This window comes from Eriocheir sinensis, chromosome 38, assembly GCF_024679095.1.
Source record: "Eriocheir sinensis breed Jianghai 21 chromosome 38, ASM2467909v1, whole genome shotgun sequence".
NCBI classification, from domain to species: Eukaryota; Metazoa; Arthropoda; class Malacostraca; order Decapoda; family Varunidae; genus Eriocheir; species Eriocheir sinensis.
Window position 1 is genome coordinate 17,030,083 of NC_066546.1, and position 22,984 is coordinate 17,053,066.

General features: G+C 47.6%; 1 protein-coding gene and 1 long non-coding RNA gene across 2 annotated transcripts; both read left to right on the forward strand.

Annotated features, from left to right (window-relative positions):
* Nucleotides 1–1,370: 1,370 nt before the first annotated feature.
* Nucleotides 1,371–12,426, forward strand: LOC127008764 (uncharacterized). The gene is made up of 2 exons (XM_050881135.1): nt 1,371–3,513; nt 11,701–12,426. The coding sequence occupies exons 1-2, from the start codon at nt 1,906–1,908 to the stop codon at nt 11,902–11,904; spliced, it is 1,812 nt and encodes a 603-aa protein (XP_050737092.1). The 5' UTR covers nt 1,371–1,905; the 3' UTR covers nt 11,905–12,426.
* A 987-nt stretch (nt 12,427–13,413) lies between these two features.
* LOC127008765 (uncharacterized) lies at nt 13,414–18,262 on the forward strand. The gene is made up of 2 exons (XR_007761301.1): nt 13,414–14,549; nt 14,698–18,262. It is a non-coding gene; the product is annotated as an uncharacterized LOC127008765 (long non-coding RNA).
* The last annotated feature ends 4,722 nt before the right edge of the window (nt 18,263–22,984 follow it).

The following is a 22,984-nucleotide window of genomic DNA, read 5'->3' on the forward strand; positions in this document are numbered from 1 at the left end:
GGAGAACGAAGAAGATACAAAGAAAAAAAGAATAGACAAGGAAAACGAAGAAGAGGAACAGGATAAGGAGGAGGAGGAAGAGGAAGAGGAAGAAGAGGAGGAAGAGGAAAATGACAAAGAGGAGAACGAAGAAGATACAAAGAAATAAAGAATAGAGAAGAAAAACGAAGAAGAGGAACAGGATAAGGAGGAGGAGGAGGAGGAAGAGGAAGAAGAGGAGGAAGAGGACAACCCTGAAAATTGAGGAGGAAGAGAAAGATGACAAAGAGGAGAACGAAGAAGATACAAAGAAAAAAAGAATAGAGAAGAAAAACGAAGAAGAGGAACAGGATAAGGAGGAGGAGGAAGAGGAAGAGGAAGAAGAGGAGAAAGAGGACATCCCTGAAAATTGAGGAGGAAGAGGAAAATGACAAAGAGGAGAACGAAGAAGATACAAAGACAAAAAGAATAGACAAGGAAAACGAAGAAGAGGAACAGGATAAGGAGGAGGAGGAGGAAGAGGAAGAAGAGGAGAAAGAGGACAACCCTGAAAATTGAGGAGGAAGAGGAAAATGACAAAGAGGAGAACGAAGATACAATGACAAAAGGAATAGAGAAGGAGGGTTAGATGCGGTTAACTCAATACCTATAGTAGCATCAGCCTTGTCAGTCGTATCATATGCATCAGAAGCAGTTGTTAAGAAGGTCGAAGCTCCGTGACGCAATCGGCGAGGTCTGGACGTCACTCCCGCGTCACCCCCGCTGTCCAGTAGAGCTTCCGTGACGCAGGGTATCTCGTGCTTACTGGAATTATGGAAATATAGTAATGACGCTTCTTCCGCCTCCTCCTCCTCTTCCTCCTCCTCTTCCTCCTCTTCTTCTTTTATTTTTAGTAACAGTGTTGTTGTTGTTGTTGTTGCTGTTGTTGTTGTTGTTTTATTCTTATTTATATTCTTATTCTTATTCTTTCTCTTTCTCCTCTCTTTCTTCTTCCTCCTCTTCCTTCTCCTCCTCCTCCTCCTCCTCCTCCTCCCCTTAGAATCCATAAGAAGTAGACCTTGTTTGTTTAAATTTCAAGGGAACTGACAACCACCACCACCACCACCACCACCACCACCCCACCACCACCACCACCACCATTAAACCTGTCACCTGCCTCACTAATTAAAGGTGTCTCATTCCCTCCCTCATGCCCTAACCTCCTCCCTCTCTTCCTCCTCCTCCTCCTCCTCCTATGCCTGTCACGCCCCCCCCACCCCCTTACTTCCATTACCACAATCAGTACTTGACGTGCCACAGCATCAGAATGGGCGGGGCGGGGGCGTGCGAGGGCGGTCTGGGGTGTGTGGGGGCGTGACCGACGGTATAAATAGAGGTGGTGCGTGGGGGGAGCTTTCAGTGACCGGAGGGAGCTTGTAGAGTCCAGAGCCCGTCAGGTGTTTGCAAGGCGTCAAGGAGTGTGGCTTCCCTAGTGGAGTGGTGGTGCAGCGCTGGAGTGGGTGGAGGAGGCATTATAAGGAAGGGAAGGGGACTGCTCTTGTTGCTAACTCTTGCTGGTGTTACGTCAGGAAGGCAAGCGTGGCCCGGTGAGGCGCCGTCGGATGGTGCAGGAGCCATGGCGCAGAAATAGCCTGAGACAGGTGAGCGTCGTTGGAGGGTTCGCGCAGCCCGCCGCGTCACACATGGACCTCGCGGTGACAGTGACAATTGCTCGTTGCATAACTATATTTGCCGAGGAAACTTGGCGCTGGAGGCCGCCGCGCACCTCGCCGGCAAAGGATTCCTTCAGAGACCCCCCGCAGAGTTTTGAGCACCCGAGCGCCGATCCTTCGCTGCCCCGGGAGGACTCCCGCTGAGGGATGTAAAGTGGCAGCGTGTGTGTGCGTGTGTGCGTGTGTGTGAGCGCGTGGCCCTCAGAGACCCACCATGCCGGGGCCCATCCTGCGGCTGGCAGCCTCTCCCGGGGACTCCAACGACTTCTCGGTGTTCGAGTCGTGTGACGACATCCAGGAGGCGTGGGGCGGCCTCAACGGCAACTTCTCGGCGGAGAGCATCTACCACGAGTGCCGGACCCACCTGGCCCTGCAGCACTGCGAGATCCGCGTCAACGGCGAGCAGCAGACGTCCGCCGCCCCCACCAGCGTGCGGGGCAAGTCGCCGCGGCAGGCCATGGCGGAGGCGAGGCCGCTCAACAACAACGCGGCGCGGCAGCGGGGTGCTGCGGAGGTGCCGGCCGTGAGGACACCGCCGGCCGACGAGTTCGGTGAGGCCATGGAGGTGGAGGAGGAGCTGGCGGAAGAGGCCGTGGAGACCGTCAACCTGCCGGTGGTGTCGGCCAGCCTGAGTCTGGACCTCGGCAAGTCCCTCACGCGGCAGAAGATCAGCTCGGTGCAGCGCGGCCCCACCCTCACCTACGCCGACCACGACGACTGCGAGGAGCCGCCCACGCGCCGCCCGCGACCCCTCGCCCACCCCAACGAGAGCATGGAGGTGGGCGCCCCGCTGCACTGTCGCCCCGCCAGCCCCACCAGCCCTGGCACCCCCGACAGTTACGGCAGCCCCATCAGTTACGCCAGCCCCGTCAGCCCCGGCAGCCCCATCTCCGCCGTGTCAAGTGCGGAGTCCTGCAGTCCAGTCTCCCAGCGGTCGTCCCGAGTGTTCCGCAACCCCTCTTACCACCACGCCGTCAGGGACGCCGCCGTGTCGTCACCCCAGAACATGGGCAAGCCTCACCAGCCCGACAAGAGCTCCAGGAGCTGCGACAACAGCCCCATCAGGCCCAGCCTCAAGCCCCTGAAGGAGGAGCGGCCCGCCAAGGCTGGCGGCGGCGGGCGGCGGCACGCATCCGAAAGTGACGATCTAATGAGTGTGCCCCTGGCGGCCAACATGCCCCGCAGCGTCTCCTTCAGCGGGCAGGAGCTGGCTTCCCCCGCGGCGGGTGCCAGCGGCAGCCTGTCAGAAGGCAACAGCCGCAGCGGCAGCGTGCCACACCTGTCATCCGCCGCCGCCACCGCCGCCGCCGCCGCCCACCGCTCTGCCCCCACCCTGGAGACCAAGTCCTCCCCCCCAAACTTCACTCGCGGTTCTGTCATCTCCCGCAGTTTTCGTCGGCTGTTCAGCACGCCCAGCCGCCCGCCGCCCGCCATCCAAACGGAGGAGTGCTGGGACGACGTGCCCGGCGTGACCAGCCCCTCGGAGGCGGACAGCAGCAAGTCCTCGCGCCTCAAGAGGATCAGCCACTCCTTCTCCCGCAAGCTGAGCGCCAAGCCCAAGATGAGCGCCTCGGGCATCAACGGCCAGCACATCGTGGTGCCCAATGGCAGCACCACGCCCGAGGACCCCGGCAGCCTGGTGGAGTACGAGGACCTGCTCAAGCTCTTCTGCTGCTCCGGCTGCCAGGCCTTCATGGCGCCGCCGCTGCACCAGTGCCGCAAAGGACACCTCGTCTGCAGCTCCTGCCGCTTCTCGCTCAAGCAGGCGTGCCCCACATGCAAGCAGCGCTTCGCCGACTCCACCAACGTGATGATGGAGCAGGTGAGTGTCTGCCCGCTCCGACATGACCCCCAGACCCAACACACCTGCCGGCGGCCACGGCCTCAGAGGAACAGGAGAGAGAGAGAGAGAGAGAGAGAGAGAGAGAGAGAGAGAGAGAGAGAGAGAGAGAGAGAGAGAGAGAGAGAGAGAGAGAGAGAGAGAGAGAGAGAGAGAGAGAGAGAGAGAGAGAGAGAGAGAGATAAGGTAGATAAGGAGGCTCGTTTGGAAGGGAAGGAGGACATAGGAGGGATTGCTGGAGGGACACATCGGAAGGAAAAAACGAAGGAGATGCATAAGGGGGAAGGAGAGAAGGGAGGAAACAGGGAACAGGGAAGGAGGTAATGAAAAGCGAGGGTGCGGGAGTTACACAAGGAGGAGGAAGCTGTTATGAAAGACGAGAATATTTAGAGCAAGACGAGACGGAATGGGAGGGAGGGAGGGAGCAGGCGGCCGTGTGTGTGTGTGTGTGTGTGTGCGTGTGCGTGAGAGAGAGAGAGAGAGAGAGAGAGAGAGAGAGAGAGAGAGAGAGAGAGAGAGAGAGAGAGAGAGAGACTTTATTTTCGTATTTACTGATAACATCCCTTTGGTTCCACTTATCACTGTCCCCGCTGACCCTGATCCACCCTCCGTGACTCCTTGGGGTAAACTGAGCAACGAGAGTGTTTCCGCGTGCCTTTAAACACCTGGACGTGGCCTATAAACAAACCGAGACGCGAGGGAGCACTAACACGACTCTGGTTATGCCGTTTTGATACCTAGAAGTCTTCTGGTGGTTTGTTGAAGTAACCGCGTATACCCGTTTTTATTTTACTCTTCCGTCAACATTGCATGCTTTTCCTCTTCTCAACCTCCTCCTCCTCCTCCTCCTCCTCCTCCTCTCCCTCCTTTTCCTTCTCTTCCTTCCCGTCAACACTTTTTCTCTTCGCTTCCTTCTCTCTCTTCTTCCTTCTCTTCTTTTCCGCCAATGCTTAGTTCCCTCTTCGCTTCCTTCTCTCCCTCCTCTCCCTTCTCTTCCTTTCCATCGCCTCTACAGATGTCTTCCTTCTCTCTTTCTTCTCCTTAACTAAACAAAGCGGTGGCTGAGTGGTTCGGGTGCCGTCGTGGTATCCTGGTGGGTCCTGGTTCAAATCCCGCTCGCTTCTACAAACTGACAATGTTAAGTCACCGCCGAGTGGCCTAAAACTACCCAAATGCTGTCCTGATGGCCGTCTATCACTTCGGACTCTAGCGATGCTCTCCAAAGGGAATAAAGTGGAGCTCCGGTGGGCAGTATGAGTCAAGCAAGAATGGCGCCACTATAAACCACTTGCCTGCTCCACTGACGAGCTGGGGCCGACCAACAGGCCTTATCGTGGGTATAAAGTGGATAAATTTAGATTCAATAAGGACATAGGCAATGATTAGTTGACGAACAGAGTGGTGGATGAGTGGAACAGGCCTGCAGGCAGTTGTGAGTGCCAATACGATACACATTAAAAAATAGATAAATTCATGGATATGGATGTCGGGTGTGGATTAGGTTCACAGGAGCTGCCTTGTATAGACCCAACGGCCTCTTGCAGACTCCTTATGTTCTTATGATCTTATGAAAGCCTACTGGTGTTATAGGCCAAACGTAAGAAGGGAAAAAAAAGCTGTCCCATAACTTATAAAAAATCGTGGATAGTGACGTCGGGTGGGTTAGGTTCACAGGAGCTGCCTTGTATAGACCTAACGACCTGTTGCAGACTCCTTATGTTCTTATGATCTTATGTTAACACGACCCATCGAGGAAGCTATAGACCGAACGTAAAAGAAAGCTGTCCCATAACTTAGATAAATTCATGGATAGTGATGTCACGTGTGGATTATGTTCATAGGACCTGCCTTGTATAGACCTAACGACCTCTTACAAACTCCTCACGTTCTTATGGCCTCATGTTTAGCCCGAACGTAAAAGAAAGCTGTCCCATAACTTAGATAATTTCATGGATAGTGATGTCGGGTACGTTCTTATGTTCTTATGTTAACACGACCCATCAAGAAAGGTTTAGCCCGAACGTAAAAGAAAGCTGTCCCATAACTTAGATAATTTCATGGATAGTGATGTCGGGTACGTTCTTATGTTCTTATGTTAACACGACCCATCAAGGAAGCTTCAGCCCGAACGTAAAAGAAAGCTGTCCCATAACTTAGTCCCAGATGGAAAGTTAAGAGCGGGTCACGAGCACACGGGAATAAACTCACCGTACTTGTTTGGTACTTGTTTATTTTCAAGGCAAGGTTTATGTGGCACTTTTTGACGCGACGCCATAACACCATAACACGTGAGAGAGAGAGAGAGAGAGAGAGAGAGAGAGAGAGAGAGAGAGAGAGAGAGAGAGAGAGAGAGAGAGAGAGAGAGAGAGAGAGAGAGAGAGAGAGAGAGAGAGAGAGAGAAGGGTGGGATGGAGGAGGAAGGGATAAGAAGGAAGAGAGGAAGGAAGAGAAGGAGCAGGGGGGGAGAGAGAGGGAGGAAGGGAAAGGAGAGGAAGGAGGAGGTTAGGTAAAGAGGAAGGGAAGGTCATTTTGACGTATAAACTCTCGCATCTTCCTCCTCCTCCTCTTCCTCTTCCTCTTCCTCCTCCTCTTGATATTTGGTTATGAAAAGATGATGCCCAAAGGTGGTGGTGGTGGTGGTGGTGATAGTGGTGATTGAAAAGGATGAAAGATAAGGAGGAGGAGGAGGAGGAGGAGGAAGAAGAAAAGAAGGGAAAGAGAGGAAAGGGAGGAGGTGCAAGAAGGGAGGAGATAATTGAGATGGTGTTGATGGAGAAGAAGAAAGAGGAGGAGGAGGAGAAGGAGGAGGAGAGAAGTGTGAAGAAAGACGAGGAAGGAGAGGAAGGAAAAGGAAGACACATGTAGAGAATTGATAGCAAGGGAGAGAAGGAAGAGGAGGAGAAGGGAGAGAAAAATAAGAGGAGGAGGAAAAGAACTATTGAAGAAGGAGACGAAGGAAAAGAGAAGTGAAATAATTGATCAGAAAACGTAGAAGGAAGAGAAATGAAGGAGATATGAAGAGAAAGAGAAAGAAGAAGAAGAAGAAGAAGAAGAAGAAGAAAAGGTAATAAATAAAAGAAATCACAAGAAGGAAAAATAAAGAGAAAAAGAAGAATTAGAAAGAGGCAGAGAACAAAAGAGAGGAAAAAGGAAAAGAAGAAGAAAAGAAAAAAAAAGGAAAAAAATATCAATCCAATACCTAGTGAAGACAATGAACTTAATAATGAAGATAATGATGACAATGAAGACAGTGATGGTGACATAGGCCTACACAACGGGACTTTATAGGCATAGGTCTAAGGTGAAAACGTCTGACAGTACCCTCCTAAGCCTACCGCGGTGTTACCCTAGGCCTGTAAACTTTAAAATAATTATTATAGGACTTAATTAATAGGATGATATGATGAAGATGATTTGATATTTATAAGTAATTACTAAAAGTTTAAATTAGCGAGAATATGATGAGAGAGAGAGAGAGAGAGAGAGAGAGAGAGAGAGAGAGAGAGAGAGAGAGAGAGAGAGAGAGAGAGAGAGAGAGAGAGAGAGAGAGAGAGAGAGAGAGAGAGAGAGAGAGAGAGAGAGAGAGAGAGAGAGAGAGAGAATATGAATCGTGCACCAATAATACCTACGGAAGGACTGCCAGAAAGAGAGAGAGAGAGAGAGAGAGAGAGAGAGAGAGAGAGAGAGAGAGAGAGAGAGAGAGAGAGAGAGAGAGAGAGAGAGAGAGAGAGAGAGAGAGAGAGAGAGAGAGAGAGAGAGAGAGAGAGAGAGAGAGAGAGAGAGAGAGAGAGAGAGAGAGAGAGAGAGACAGACAGACAGACAGACAGACAGACAGACAGACAGAGAGAGACAGACAGACAGACAGACAGACAGAGAGAGAGAGAGAGAGAGAGAGAGAGAGAGAGAGAGAGAGAGAGAGAGAGAGAGAGAGAGAGAGAGAGAGAGAGAGAGAGAGAGAGAGAGAGAGAGAGAGAGATTGGGAGAGATGGAGGGAAAGAGGTATAGGGAGGAAGATAGAAGAGGACACATTGAATTGAAAAGGAGGAGGAGGAGGAGGAAGAAGAGGAGGAGGAGGAGGAGGAGGAGGAGGAGGAGGAGGAGGAGGAGGAATGATAAACGAGTATAAACGACCTTGATCCTTCATACTGTAGCATCCATCAGAGAGAGAGAGAGAGAGAGAGAGAGAGAGAGAGAGAGAGAGAGAGAGAGAGAGAGAGAGAGAGAGAGAGAGAGAGAGAGAGAGAGAGAGAGAGAGAGAGAGAGAGAGAGAGAGAGAGAGAGAGAGAGAGAAGGGGGGGGGGGCTGGCAGAGGGTCTTCTTACCTTGGCGTTTAAATAACCAAAAAGTAACGAGTCTAAATCTACTTATAAACATTCTCTTTTTTTTTCTTTTTTTTACGCAGCATTTTTTTCTTTCTCTTTCTCTCCTTTCTTCTCCGTCTCCTTCTTCCTCCTCCTCCTCCTCCTCCTCCTCCTCCTCCTCCTCCTGTTTCCTGTCTTCCATTCTCCTCCTCTTCCTAATTCTCTTTTTTATACTTTCTTTTTTTTCATTTTTAACGTTTTTTTTATCCTTCTGTCTCTCTTTCTCTCTTTCTCTTTCTTTCTTCTTTCTCAGTTCATTCTCCTCCTCTTTCTTATTCTCGTTTGTCTTCTTCTTATTCTTCTTATTCTTCTTATTCTTCTTCTCCTCAACCCTTTTTTTCCTCTTTCTCTCCCTTCTTACCTCCCTCCCTCCACCCTCTCTCTCCCTCTCTCTAAAAATACTCTCCTTAATGTATAGATGTCATGAGGTAGTTTATGGAGTCTATATTTAATGTGTTCGGTGGTGATTTTGGCTTGCCGAGAGAGAGAGAGAGAGAGAGAGAGAGAGAGAGAGAGAGAGAGAGAGAGAGAGAGAGAGAGAGAGAGAGAGAGAGAGAGAGAGAGAGAGAGAGAGAGAGAGAGAGAGAGAGAGAGAGAGAGAGAGAGAGAGAGAGAGAGAGAGAGAATACCTCCTGTTTGTCCTCATCAGTATAACAAAAGAGGACTTGAGCAAAGAAAGAAGAAAGACTGAAAAAAATCTATAAAAACAATGTGTGAGAGAGAGAGAGAGAGAGAGAGAGAGAGAGAGAGAGAGAGAGAGAGAGAGAGAGAGAGAGAGAGAGAGAGAGAGAGAGAGAGAGAGAGAGAGAGAGAGAGAGAGAGAGAGAGAGAGAGAGAGAGAGAGAGAGAGAGAGAGAGAGAGAGATGGTTTGTTTATACCCTCTCAGTGTTAGTATATATAACTCACTCTTCATTAATGTGAGCGATAAGAGTGTGTTCGCTTACCTTGCCAAATGTACAGGTGGGTGAGGGAAAGAGGAAGGTTAAGCTGGGGACATACATTATAGCTACTCGTGACCTCAGTGCTCAACTCCGTCTCATTCTTAGGTAAACATGTAAGTAGGTAGAAAGGGCAGACACCAGATAGGGAAGATAGATAGAAAGATTTTTTTTTACAGCTAAGGAAACAGCTCATGGGCAACAGGAAAAGGTGTTCAAAAAAAAGCCCGCTAATCGCTGTTCCCACAAAGATATAAGTAATGAGTGGTCAAAAGAGAGGTCAGCTTCGGGAGGAGAGGTGTCTTGAATCTTGATACACTCTTTACTTAGTTATAGTTAGTAGGTAAGAAAGTAAATAAATAGGTTTGAACTACGCCTCATTTTCTGGTGGATAAGTAAACAGGTTGGTCGAAGGATAGTTAGATATACTAGTTGGTTGGTAGGAAGGTAAATACGTAGTTAAAATAGATAGGTGTGTAGGGAAGGGAAGGTTAGAGGCATATACTATGGCTGTTCGTGGCCTCAGTGCTCATCTCCGTCTCATTCTTACGTAGATGTGTAAATATATATTGATAGGAGAGAGAGAGAGAGAGAGAGAGAGAGAGAGAGAGAGAGAGAGAGAGAGAGAGAGAGAGAGAGAGAGAGAGAGAGAGAGAGAGAGAGAGAGAGAGAGAGAGAGAGAGAGAGAGAGAGAGAGAGAGAGAGAGAGAGAGAGAGAGAGAGAGAGAGAGAGAGAGAGAGAAGGTGGAGCGAAGAACGAAGAAAGGAAGAATAAGATAAGGTTAAAAGTGAAGAAAGAAAGTTAATAATAAGAAAGAAAGAGAATAACGAAGATAAGGATAATGATAGAGAGGAAAAAAGGAGGAGACAGAAGAAAGAGATGAAGAGAGGAAGAGAAAAATAGGAACTACATCTGTCCTTCATCTCCTGCATCCTTATCCCGATTTATCCAGCATCTTCATCCCCAGCATCCCGATATACCCAGCATCTCTCAATCCCCAGCATCCTTATCCCGATATACCCAGCATCTCTCAATCCCCAGCATCCTTATCCCGATATACCCAGCATCTCTCAATCCCCAGCATCCTTATCCCGATATACCCAGCATCTCTCAATCCCCAGCATCCTTATCCCGATATACCCAGCATCTCTCAATTCCTAGCATCCTTATCCCGATATACCCAGCATCTCTCAATCCCCAGCATCCTTATCCCGATAAACCCAGCATCTTCATCTCCAGCATCTCCTCCTTTTCTTCCTTTTCTCCTTCTTCTTCTTCTTCTCCTTCTTCCCTCCCTCCTCCTCCTCCACCTCCTCCTCCTCCTCCTGACATAATTGTACCTTGTTTACGTGCTTCCAGGTGTGACGTGTTTACACGGCCATTATTTGGAAGGAAGGGTGACGTAAGGGAGGGAGGGAGGAAGGGAAGGAGGAGGAGAGGGAATGAATTAAGAAGATTTATGACAGAGAGAGAGAGAGAGAGAGAGAGAGAGAGAGAGAGAGAGAGAGAGAGAGAGAGAGAGAGAGAGAGAGAGAGAGAGAGATATAGATAGAGAGAGAGAGAGAGAGAGAGAGAGAGATAGAGAGAGAGAGAGAGAGAGAGAGAGAGAGAGAGAGAGAGAGAGAGAGAGAGAGAGAGAGAGAGAGAGAGAGAGAGAGAGACCTAGGAAAGAAAAATGGATAATATAGGAGGGAATATGACAAGGAGATAAGCAGAGAGAGAGAGAGAGAGAGAGAGAGAGAGAGAGAGAGAGAGAGAGAGAGAGAGAGAGAGAGAGAGAGAGAGAGAGAGAGAGAGAGAGAGAGAGAGAGAGAGAGAGAGAGAGAGAGAGAAGGAGGGAGGGAGGGAAAAATAAGGAGGGAGGAAATGATATGGGAGGCAATATGACCTTTTCCTTCTCCTCCTCCTCCTTCACCTCCTGGCGGTTTCGTAGACTGATTGGCTGACTGCTTGCTGACAGACGGAAGGGCACAGGAGAGAGAGAGAGAGAGAGAGAGAGAGAGAGAGAGAGAGAGAGAGAGAGAGAGAGAGAGAGAGAGAGAGAGAGAGAGAGAGAGAGAGAGAGAGAGAGAGAGATAGAGAGAGAGAGAGAGAGAGAGAGAGAGAGAGAGAGAGAGAGAGAGAGAGAGAGAGAGAGAGAGAGAGAGAGAGAGAGAGAGAGAGAGAGAGAGAGAGAGAGAGAGAGAGAGAGAGAGAGAGAGAGAGAGAGAGAGAGAGAGAGAGAGAGAGAGAGAGAGAGAGAGAGAGAGAACGAACGAATATTGATAACAATGGCATCTATCTTATACCTACCTAACCTCAACCTTTCCGATAATAATAATAATAATAATAATAATAATAATAATAATAATAATAATAATAATAATAATAATAATAATAATAATAATAATAATAATAATAATAATAATAATAATAATAACAACGATAATAATAATGATAATAATCGTGTCTACCTCTCCTTTACCTAACTAACACTAATTTTACCCTTCCGATAATGATAACGAAGATAATGATAACTGTTTCTCAGAGACACGCCAGTCCTCGTCGACAGACACACTTGGTCGGCTAGATTTCGATCGTCGATAGAGTCGGTTTGTCGGCACCCTGCTACGAGCGGCCTTCGGCAAAGGCCCGTGCTCCCTCGTGCAGGGAGGGAGCAATATTTTCCCTCTTAACGGGCCGTCTTCGGACAAGGGCCCGTTCCCCTAGTGATACTTGGGGATTAATCATAAAAAAAAAAAAAAATCTATCCTTCCCATGCTAAACTGTAACCCAACTTTCCCCTTCCGATAATAATAATGATAATGATAACAGTTTCTCTCTCCCATGCTAAGCTAACCCCACTTTCCCTTCTCTCCCTCCCAACAGGTGTGCCAGTTGGTGAAGTTCCCGTGTAAATACTCCCCACAAGGCTGCCCGGAGTTCCACAGGCCGCGCGCCAAGCAGGACCACGAGCACTTCTGTTCCTACCGCCCCGTGCACTGCCACCACGGGCCGCAGGGCTGCCCCAAGGTGCTGCTGCTCAGGGACATGCAACAACACCTAGAGATCTGCGAGTACAAGAAGAAATGAGGGGCTGCTTGTGTCCTGTGAGGCTTGGAACGCAGCTGCTATTGTGGAAGGCGTTGGGTGTTGTGTTAGACGTTTCTCCATTGTGGTTCTCTTACCCTCTCGTGCCCCTCACTACCCTCCGTGGTCCTGTCACAGAGAAGGCTAGAAAAGGGAGTGTAAACATCCGTACTGTCTCTCCCCCGCGCCATTCTTGAAGACGTTGGACTATGGCTTTGTGCCCTTTTTTGTGTGGCTTTGTCATCCTTCCTTCCTTTCATTTCCCTTCCCTCACTACCTCCCGATTCCTGCATCTCTCCCTCATTTGTCCGGTCACAATAAAAAGCTATTAAGAGAAGGAACGAGACAAAGAGAGAAGCCATGGTCAGGTCTACCCTCCGAGCTATGTATAGGTTGAGCTGGCCTTCCCTGAGTCACTGTTACCGGTATCCTTGCCTTAGAAAAACGTGTATGAACTGAATATGATCTATTATTAAGAACATAAGGAAGTTAGGACGCCGTGGAAGGGACGAAATAGGAACAAAACCACGTATTTAAGAGAGGAACCACAAGTCTTCACTCCCTGATTCTCTGTTCTCCTGGGATTTATATTAAGAATCTGAGCATCTTAAGAACATAGGGAAGTTAGGACGCCGTGGAAGTGACGAAATAGGAACAAAACCACGTATTTAAGAGAGGAACCACAAGTCTTCACTCCCTGATTCTCTGTTCTCCCGGGATTTATATTAAGAATCTGAGCATCATAAGGACATAGGGAAGTTAGGACGCCGTGGAAGAGACGAAATAGGAAGAAAACCACGTATTTAAGAGAGGAACCACAAGTCTTCACTCCCTGATTCTCTGTTCTCCTGGGATGTATATTAAGAATCTGAGCGTCTCTTATGTTATGGTGTTGCGCGTCCCCTCTCTCCCCTCCCTTCCCTTCCTTCCTTACATTTGTCTTTAGTGGTCTTGGCTTTGATCCACGTGGCCTTCGTGTGCGACGGTACTTCTGGAGGGCAGGTAGAGGAGGAGAGCTTGGCGAGGGCTGCAGGTGTTTCAAGCAGAGAGGTACAGGGGACAGGTGGTGGTGGTGATTGTGGTGGTGGTGGGTGGGAAGAGAGAGAGAGAGAGAGAGAGAGAGAGAGAGAGAGAGAGAGAGAGAGAGAGAGAGAGAGAGAGAGAGAGAGAGAGAGAGAGAGAGAGAGAGAGAGAGAGAGAGAGAGAGAGAGAGAGAATGTCACATAAATAGGCAGATAAATAGATAAATATATATATATATATATAGAGAGAGAGAGAGAGAGAAAAATATATAAATTGAGAGAGAGCAAGAAAGATAAACATATGTGTGTGTGTGTGTGTGTGTGTGTGTGTGTGTGTGTGTGTGTGTGTGTGTGTGTGTGTGTGTGTGTGTTTGTTTCTGGGCATGCACGGAACTAAGGGAAGAGGAAGGGTTAGTTAGGGGGGCAGGCGGCCAGGCAGGGGGGCAGAGACCAGGCAGGGGGGGGGGCAGGCAGGGAAGGGGGGCAGAGACCAGGCAGGGGGGGCAGAGACCAGGCAGGGGGGGGCAGAGACCAGGCAGGGGAGGGGGCATCAGTTGGGCAGGTCGCCAGAGCTACTCCCGCGAGCTGTCTTGAGATCGAGAGAGATATTTTGGAATCCAGTTTTTATTTTCGTTACCGTGACCCACTCCGGATGATTAACTGGCTGGCTGACTTACTATGTGGTTGACCGGCTTGGGGTTGGCTGGCTGGCTGGCTGGCTGGTTGACTGGTTGACTGACTACATGACTGGGTGACTGCATGACTGACTGGCTGGCTGAGTTACTATGTGGCTGACCGGCTTGGGATTGGCTGGCTGACTGGTTGACTGGCTGGATGATTGGGTGACTGACTGGCTGGCTGGCTGGTTCACTGGCTAAGTTACCATGTGGCTGACTGGCTTTGGAGTTGCCTGTTTAAGTGGTTGGCTGGCTGGGTTAATATGTGGTTGACCGGCTTATGAGTTGGCTGGCTGGCTGGCTGACTGACTGAATGGATGAATGGATGGATGAATGGCTGTGTTTGGTTTGGTTGTTCACTTGGTTGGCTGTCTCGCTGGTTATTTGGTTTCCAAGTACTACTACTACTACTACTACTACTACTACTACTACTACTACTACTAGTGTCCTTGGCTACCTACTGTTACGGTTGTGGTTTTGAGAAGAGGAATAAGAGGAGGAAAAGGAGGAGGAGGAGGAGGAGGAGGAGGAGGAGGAGGAGGAGGAGAAGTTGATTTGATTTGTATATTATTATTATTATTATTATTATTATTATTATTATGTTTATGTTTATTATTGTATATTACTATTTGTATATTATCATTATTATTACGTGTGTATATATATGATCATGTACTTTAAGTTAACCTGGTCTGTGTGTATGTGTGTGTGTGTGTGTGTGTGTGTGTGTGTGTGTGTGTGTGTTTGCAGCTGCACCAACATGTTGCAACTTTTTCGAGTTCTTGGCACGGGTGGGGGCGGCCAGGCCAGGTAACGGTGCGTGCCAGCTGGGAAGGGAAACAGATGACTTGCGACGCTTGGAAAAGAGAGGAACACAGACCCTCGTCCACACAGGACCAGGATAAGAAGGAACCGAATAAAGAGAGCAAGAAAGAAGTTTGTTGTAAAGGTTATTTCTCGACCGGCCCTGAACTATAACCACCGAAGAATCTGCAGGAAAATGACGAAAAAGAAAAAGAGAAAAAGAACTTTGACCACGCAAGACCAGGATAACAAGTGACCGCATAAAGGGATCAAGAAAAAAGTCAGCTGTAAAGGCTATTTCTCGACCGGCCCTGAACTATAACCACCGAAGAGTCTGCAGGAAAGTGACGAAAAGAGAAAGAGAGATATAGAACTTTGACCACGAAAGACCAGGAAACGAAGAGACATTATAGAGAGAGAGAGAGAGAGGCCCGTTGTATTCCTGGACCCTCAACTGAATTAAAACCACCGAAGAATTTACAGGAGAGTGACGAAAAAGAGGACACAAAACCTCGACCTCACAAGAATGACCAAGGAAGTGACATCATAGAAAGTGAGGAAGAGAGGTCCGTTGTAAAGACTATTCCTGAACCCTCAACTAAGCTAAAATCACCGAAGAGTTAGCAAGAAAGTGACGAAAAAGGGAAGATCCATTATAAAGCCAATCTTCAGGAGCCTCAAGCATACTAAAACCAAGCAGATACAGACAAGAGATTGACGAGAGAAAGAGACCATTGTATGATATATATACCAAACAAAAATTTATAAGGAGGCCACAAGGAGACCATATCTAGACCCTCAACAAAACATGAACTCGTACTGATAAAAAGAATCTGTCAGTCAGTCAATCATTCAAGAATACAACAACAAGAATATGGACTCACTCACTCACTCACTCACTCACTCTGCCTTGCTGACACACACAATAGGAATCTCTTTTTTGCCTCCCATCAAGAAGGTTTTTATGGTGATTCTCTTGCCATAAATTCTTAGCTCACTGATGTCTATTAAGGCGAGATTGAAAGAGCTTATGCAATGTTCGTTTCCTAAGCATTGCGTCACCCCTTTGATATCTGGTTCACGAGGGCTTTGTGTTTGTGTGAGGGAAGGGAGGGGAATGTGTGTGTGTGTGTGTGTGTGTGTGTAGTCAAGATATAACGTAATTTACCTGTAATTTGAGCAGTGGACAGGTAACTTGATTGACTGATTGACTGACAAAGAGTGAGAGTATGAAACGGTGAGGAAGAGGAACTTGTCAGTCAGTCAGTCAGTCAGTCAGTCAGCAAGAAGAAGAAGAAGAAGAAGAAGAAGAAGAAAAAAAAAGATGACCTACTTCACACACACACACACACACACACACACACACACACACACACACACACACACACACACACACACACACACACACACACACACACACACACACACACACACACACACACACTTTCAAAGCCCCAATCAACACAATATGACAAACAGTGAACCAAAATCCACTACTCACTCACCCTCTCACCTACTCACTAACTCAGCACACGCCCCACTAACCTGCTGACCTTGCCTTGCTGTCTACGTCGCTGTTACTGTCGGGGGTTGTTCTGGAATGTGTGCTGTGTCCCTCCCCGCTCTCCGTCCCACTCCTCTTTCCTTCCCTTCCTCTCTCTGCGTCGTCTGGTATATCCATGTAATTCCTGCCCTCTTAGTCTTTACCTGACGTGGCGCTTCTGGTGTATGTGTGTGAGGCTTCCCCGCGGCTTAGTTCTTGCGGCTCATCCCGGAATTTGCGGCGAAGGTTGAAAAAATGTTTATTGTACACCATGGTGGGTTTTCGAGTCATGGTGACCTCAGCGCCGCGGGGTGGAGTTCGGTGGAGTTGGGTGGCAATGTGGGTACGGATTTAATCCACTGAGAGACGTGGGTTGATGCTTGGTTGGCACGTGCACACACACACACACGCACGCACACACACGAGGAGGAGGAGGAGGAGGAGGAAGAGGAGAAGGAAAGAAAGCAGACAAGCAAAACAAGCCAATCATTCACACACACACACACACACACACACACACACACACACACACACACACACACACACACACACACACACACACACACACACACACACACACACACACACACACACGAGGAGGAGGAGGAGGAAGAAGAGGAAAAGGAAAGAAAGCAGACAAGCAAAACAAGCCAATCATTCACACACACACACACACACACACACACACACACACACACACACACACACACACACACACACACACACACACACACACACACACACACACACACACACACGCAAGAGATGGATGGGCCTGTCAGACGCAATGAAAACCCATCCATCCTTACTGTCCCTTTCTCGACCCCTCGTAAAAACACTGTAATAATAAGTCCCCCCCCCCCCCCTCCTTTGTTTTGTATATAGACCTATACCTGAACGTCCCTATACTATACACACAGCTCTCGGTAATGTTAAGTCTTGTGTCCTACGAGTGAGTTTAGACAGTTTTAATATTCCTTCGCAGTTGGAGGTGAAAAAATATCTTGATTATTTTTAAGGTGTAGATTTTAAGGATATTATTGTACTCAGTGTAAGCATGCGAGAGAGAGAGAGAGAGAGAGAGAGAGAGAGAGAGAGAGAGAGAGAGAGAGAGAGAGAGAGAGAGAGAGAATAATTACTCAGCATCTCATATACTAAACTCTTAATACCTTATACGTCTCTATCTGTCTCTCACACACATTAGTAAATAAACTCCTACTAAGACCTAACAAAGCATCATAACTCTATTGTTTTATATATTCAGAATCCCTCGTCTATTGTAACATAAGGTATCTGGTTATAAGGATGCTGAGTGATCATATATTGTCTATTGTATTTATAAGGTACGTCGGATCAGATGCTCTCGGTTCTCCCAACAAGTATTATCAAAGTCCACAAAGGAGGTTAGTCGGGTTCTCATGAGTGCTTTTTAACGTTCATGGTGCAGAAGCCTTGTCTAACTATCACTAAGCTCATAAAACTACCCTTGGGAACACTATCACAACCTCTACGAAAGCCTTATCAAATGTGAATGTGTGTGTAGCCTTGTCAAACTATCACTAGGCTCATAAAACTACCCATGGAAATACTAACACAGCCTCTACGAAAGCCTTATCAAATGTGAATGTGTGTAGCCTTGTCAAACTATCACTAGGCTCATAAAACTACCCATGGAAATACTAACACAGCCTCTACGAAAGCCTTATCAAATGTGAGTGTGTGAAGCCTTGTCAAACTATCCCCAGGCTCATAAAACTACCCATGGAAATACTAACACAGCCTCTACGAAAGCCTTATCAAATGTTGGTGTGTAAGCCCAGAAACGTTTAAGATTAAGGACTTCAAATTTTGGGTCATTCACAAGCACACATATTTGACACGGCTTTCATAGGAGTTCAGGGCATTTCCAGGGCCAGCTTTATGACCCTCGTGGTAGTTTGACCCTTCTTCTGCACCGTGAACCTAAAACAACACTCATTAGAGCTCGATTAATCCCCTTTTTGCCCTTTTGATATAGTTGATGTGAGAGATGGAAGCGTCTGAGAATCCCATACTTAATCTCTCTTCGATGTTCACACTGAGTCGGATCCGATCTTTCCTGTACGTCGTATTTACTCTCCGTGATGGGTTGATTCTGTCTCTGTACGTACGTAGGATGGTGTTAGATCCTATATTACCTCATTACGTCTATATATAGTATCATCATCGTCATCATCTAAATTATTGTTGGTTCAGTCACAGATGATAAAAAAAATATATACACTTCGTTCTTGATTCTGTTATTTTTGTAGAAATATATATTTATCTGCATCGGCTGGTGTGTGTTTCCTTCCCTTCCTCTTATGATTATTTCCTACACAAACAAAAGAAGAGAATGAGAAGACATCAAGGTTGGAATACCCTTTTTACTGCTATAGAGGATTGTAATATTTGAGTGACGGGCAGTTCTCCTTATCATCCTTACCTTTCAAAGCCCGAAATTGACCTCTCTTTTGGCCACTCTTTACATTTGTCTGTTGTGGGAGCGGTGAGTAGCGGGCTTTTTTTCTACACTTTTTGTTCCTCTTTGTTGTAAAAAAAGAGGTTTGAATTCCCTTTCTGCGACAGTATACAGGAGTAGAATATAGACGTGGCATGCAAGACTCCTTATCAGCTTCATCCTTCAGCGCTTTATCCCCCTATTGCAACCCACAGAACAAGCCTTACAACCCATACAGCAAGCATCATAACCCATAGAGCAGGATAACCCATACAGCAAGACTTACAACCCATAGAACAAGCCTTACAACCCATAGAACAAGCTTTACAACCCATAGAACAAGCCTTACAACCCATAGAACAAGCCTTACAACCCACAGAACAAGCCTTACAACCCATAGAACAAGCCTTACAACCCATAGAACAAGCCTTACAACCCATAGAACAAGCCTTACAACCTCTAAAACAAGCCTTACAACCCCTAGAGCAAGCCTGACAACCCTAACATCAAACAATACAGCCATTTCAGCAAGCAATTATTTCTCTCCCATTCTCTCTAACGCCCCGAAGACGAACACCCAACAACAGCTAAGCCCACATGACTATCAGCTCGTCCTCTTGACATCGACAAGAGCCAACTGAATGCAAGTCACAAGCGTCTTCTATATATAAACAAGATGAGCATTGGATCTCACTTCTTCGGTCACAAGGAGCTGGGTGACAGGCGGACAGACCCATGCCAGAGATAAATGGCCGTTAATATACGTGTTTAGTGGCCTCTTATATGCGTGGAAGCGTGTAGGTAGTTACTTTAGTTTATTCTCTCTTTTTTGTGAGTTATATTAATTTATGCATTTTTGTTTTTCATTTTTAGATTGGAAGTAATTATTTTTTTGTTTGTTTTTTTCATTATTTTTATTCATTGCGGAGTTTTTTCATATTTTCCGAGTGTTTTTAGTTTATTCTTTAGTGAGTTACAGATTAATTCATGCACTCTTGTTTTTTTCATTTTATAGATTTGAAGTAATTATTTTGTGTTTGTTTTTTCATTTTTTTTATTTATTGCGGACTTTTTTTCATATTTTCCGAGTGTTTGTTTTTTGTATGTGTGTGTGTGTGTGTGTGTGTGTGTATAGGGGATGGATGTATATGTATAGAGGCTTCTGTATGCATGGATGTGTATTGAAAGGAGGGACAATGGATGTGTATGCGTGTATGTGTATAGAGAATGAATGTGTACCTATGTTTATCGAGTTATATGTATGCGTATGTGTGTGTGTTTTCAGAGGTACGGTTGCTTAGCTCATCTCTCTCCTTTGCTATGTGCCTACGGAGCTTTGTATGGCCATATATTCAGTCCCTCTTAGACCTTAACAACCTCACATTACTATAAACATGAGTACCTATGTTTATCGAATTATATGTATGCGTATGTGTGTGTGTTTTCAGAGGTACAGTTGCTTAGCTCATCTCTCTCCTTTGCTGTGTCTACGGAGCTTTGTATGGCCATATATTCAGTCCCTCTTAGACCTTAACAACCTCACATTACTATAAACATGAGTACCTATGTTTATCGAATTATATGTATGCGTATGTGTGTGTGTTTTCAGAGGTACGGTTGCTTAGCTCGTCTCTCTCCTTTGCTACGTGTCTACGGAGCTTTGAATGGCCATATATTCAGTCCCTCTTAGACCTTAACAACCTCCCATTAGTATAAGCATGAGGAAGAGCAAGAATATGCAAGGAAAAGCCCGTACCAGCTCGCGTTCTGTCCCTTTCCTCGCTTCTAACGCAGTGCCCCTTCGCCAAGACAGTGTTGTAGCTACCCGCGAACTTCCCCGCCCAAAATAGCCCACGAATACCCCGCCATGCATGACCAGGTAGACTTCAGTACACTACGCTGCGTTATCTGTGGTGCTGAAGGCAGTTGTGTGATGTATGAGTGCCCGCAACCCACGCCCACGGCTTTCATTCTCGCCCGCCAGAGCCTCTTCAGAAATAGCCCAAAGCGGCGCGGAAAACAGCGACCTGGCATTGGCAACGTTTTACTGCCTCCCAGAATTTACTGAGTAATTTTCCTCTTCTTCCTCTTGTGGACGGTTTGGGGCCGTATCTTCTTCGTCTTCTTCAGGGGGTTGCGAGAGGCCTGGGAGCTCAACAGCACTGCAAACATGAGGGTGTTAAACAAAACCCCGTCAAGCTTCGTTCAGGTTATATCAAGGAGTTCCGTAGCTTTGAACTCCTCATTTCCACCGATTTCTTGATACCTCTTTACCTTGTTTACTTTGTCATGGGATTGTTATGTGTGCTGGAGTGCGATTTCAGCCTCCACGGCCATCCAGAGGGCCAGTTCCAGGTCCTCAAAGCAGAGGGTCGGACCATTAACTCTTGTGCCGCACGAAAAGTCTTACAAAACCTCGTTCACTCGCCATCTTAAGTCCTGCGGGAGCCCGGCCTTGGAAATGAGACTGCCACTCGACCCTAACATTACATCATCTTCCCTGGTGTGTATTCTCGGCGTATTTATGTCACGAAGAGTTTTATTATAGTTGTGGATGCTGTAGTACATGAGGGGCAGAGTGGGTGATCGTGCCAGGCCGTGGGTGATAAGTGAGTAAGCACAGCGGAGGTGGCAGTCACGGAGGAGACGTGTATGGCCGCCGCCCCTGACCGCTAGTTAAGTCCTCCCCCTCGTGCTGTACATCGCCTCAAACTACGATACGAGGCCTTTTCTGGGGACCGCATCTGTTGCGTAAGGGAGGGCAGCCTAGTAGCCTTCTTCCTTACTCAATACTTATACAGCTTCAGTCCTTCCTTCATGTCTTTTCCCTTACGTAGCTATTGAAGTCATTTTACGCATGCATTCTCTCACGCACATGAGTACACATATACACACGCACATGGATACACACAATACGCACATACACACAACTAACGTGCGAGCTTGCCTTCATCCCTTTGTTTTCTGTCTCAATATACGAGGCCGCTCCGATGGACATAGGGTATTGCAGTGTGAGGGAGGGCACAGTACGAATCTCCCCTCCTTCAAACTTAAACTCAAATAAATCCTTTTGTCTTCCTTATCATACGTAGTTATTGAAGACGTTGTACATCCGCAGGTCCCTCCCTCTCTCTCTCTCTCCCCCTCTCTGTGATATTGTTCAGCTCTCCCACACACACACACACACTCAGCTGACGTGATTTTGCTTCGACTCGCTCGTTCTCCGCCTCAAATGGACATCACGTATTCCAGTGTTAAGGATAGCATAGCACCATTCCTCCCTCCTTCAGACATGGGCTTATATCAATCCCTTCTTCTTCCCTGTCATACGTAGTTATTGAGGACATTATACATCCCTCTATCTCCCTCCTCCGCGCTCCTCCGCCCTCACACACACACACACACACACACACACACACACACGCACATCTTTTCTGTTGCCCTCCCCTGTGTAGTTATGGAAGGCATTGTACATCTTCATCACTCTTCCTATCTCCTTCTCCCTCCCCGCCCGACTCCGCCCTCCCCCATGCAGTTAGCCAATCCCTAATCCAGCCTCCCCGTCAGTTAGGCCTCCCTCCCTCACGCCTCTCCGTCAGTCAGCAAACCACCCCGTCAGCCCTTCGTCAGCGCTCCCTACTACCCCTCCGTCAGTCTAATATCCAATGCAGCATCCCGTCAGCCCTTCCGTCAGACAGGCTTTCCTCCCTCACGAGTCTCCGTCAGTAAGCAAACCACCCCGTCAGCCCTCCGTCAGCGCTCCCTTATACCCCTCCGTCAGTATACAGTCAGTCACTCCCTAATACAGCCTCCCCGTCAGCTAGGCCTATCTCCCTCACGCCTCTTCGTCAGTCAGTAAACCACTCCGTCAGCCCTTCGTCAGCCCTTCGTCTCTCTCTCTCTCTCTCTCTCTCTCTCTCTCTCTCTCTCTCTCTCTCTCTCTCTCTCTCTCTCTCTCTCTCTCTCTCTCTCTCTCTCTCTATCTCTCAAGGAGTCCCTTAAGTCTACGAAACCGTCAGGAGGTGAAGGAGGAGGAGAAGGAAAAGGAGGAGGAGGAGGAGGGAAGAGATTGGAACAAGGGGAGGAGAATATAAATGATTGGAGGAGGAAGAGAAAGAGGAGGAGGAGGAAGAGGAGGAGGTAGATAAAGATGAAGAAGAAGAAGAAGAAGAAGAAGAAGAAGAAGAAGAAGAAGAAGAGGAGGAGGAGGAGGAGGAGGAAGATGCACTGGAACAAGGAAAAACACCATCACCACCACCACCATCACCACCACCACCACCACCATCACCACCACCATCACCACCACCATCATCTTTGCGGGTTCCTGTTTGTTTGTGTGATGATGGAGATACAAGGAAGAAGAAGAAGGAGGAGGGGGAGGAGGAGGAGGAAGAGGAGGAAGAGGAAGAGGAGGAGGAGTGTGATAATGATGACAAGAACGATGATAGCAGGGAGAGAGAGAGAGAGAGAGAGAGAGAGAGAGAGAGAGAGAGAGAGAGAGAGAGAGAGAGAGAGAGAGAGAGAGAGAGAGAGAGAGAGAGAGAGAGAGAGAGAGAGA

What these genes read in the sequence shown, in the direction of transcription:
- LOC127008764 (XM_050881135.1), top strand. Translation starts at nt 1,906, where the DNA reads ATGCCGGGGCCCATCCTGCGGCTGGCAGCCTCTCCCGGGGACTCCAAC. An exon ending in CCAACGTGATGATGGAGCAG is followed by an intron (nt 3,514 to 11,700) that starts GTGAGTGTCTGC and finishes CCCTCCCAACAG; the next exon opens with GTGTGCCAGTTGGTGAAGTT.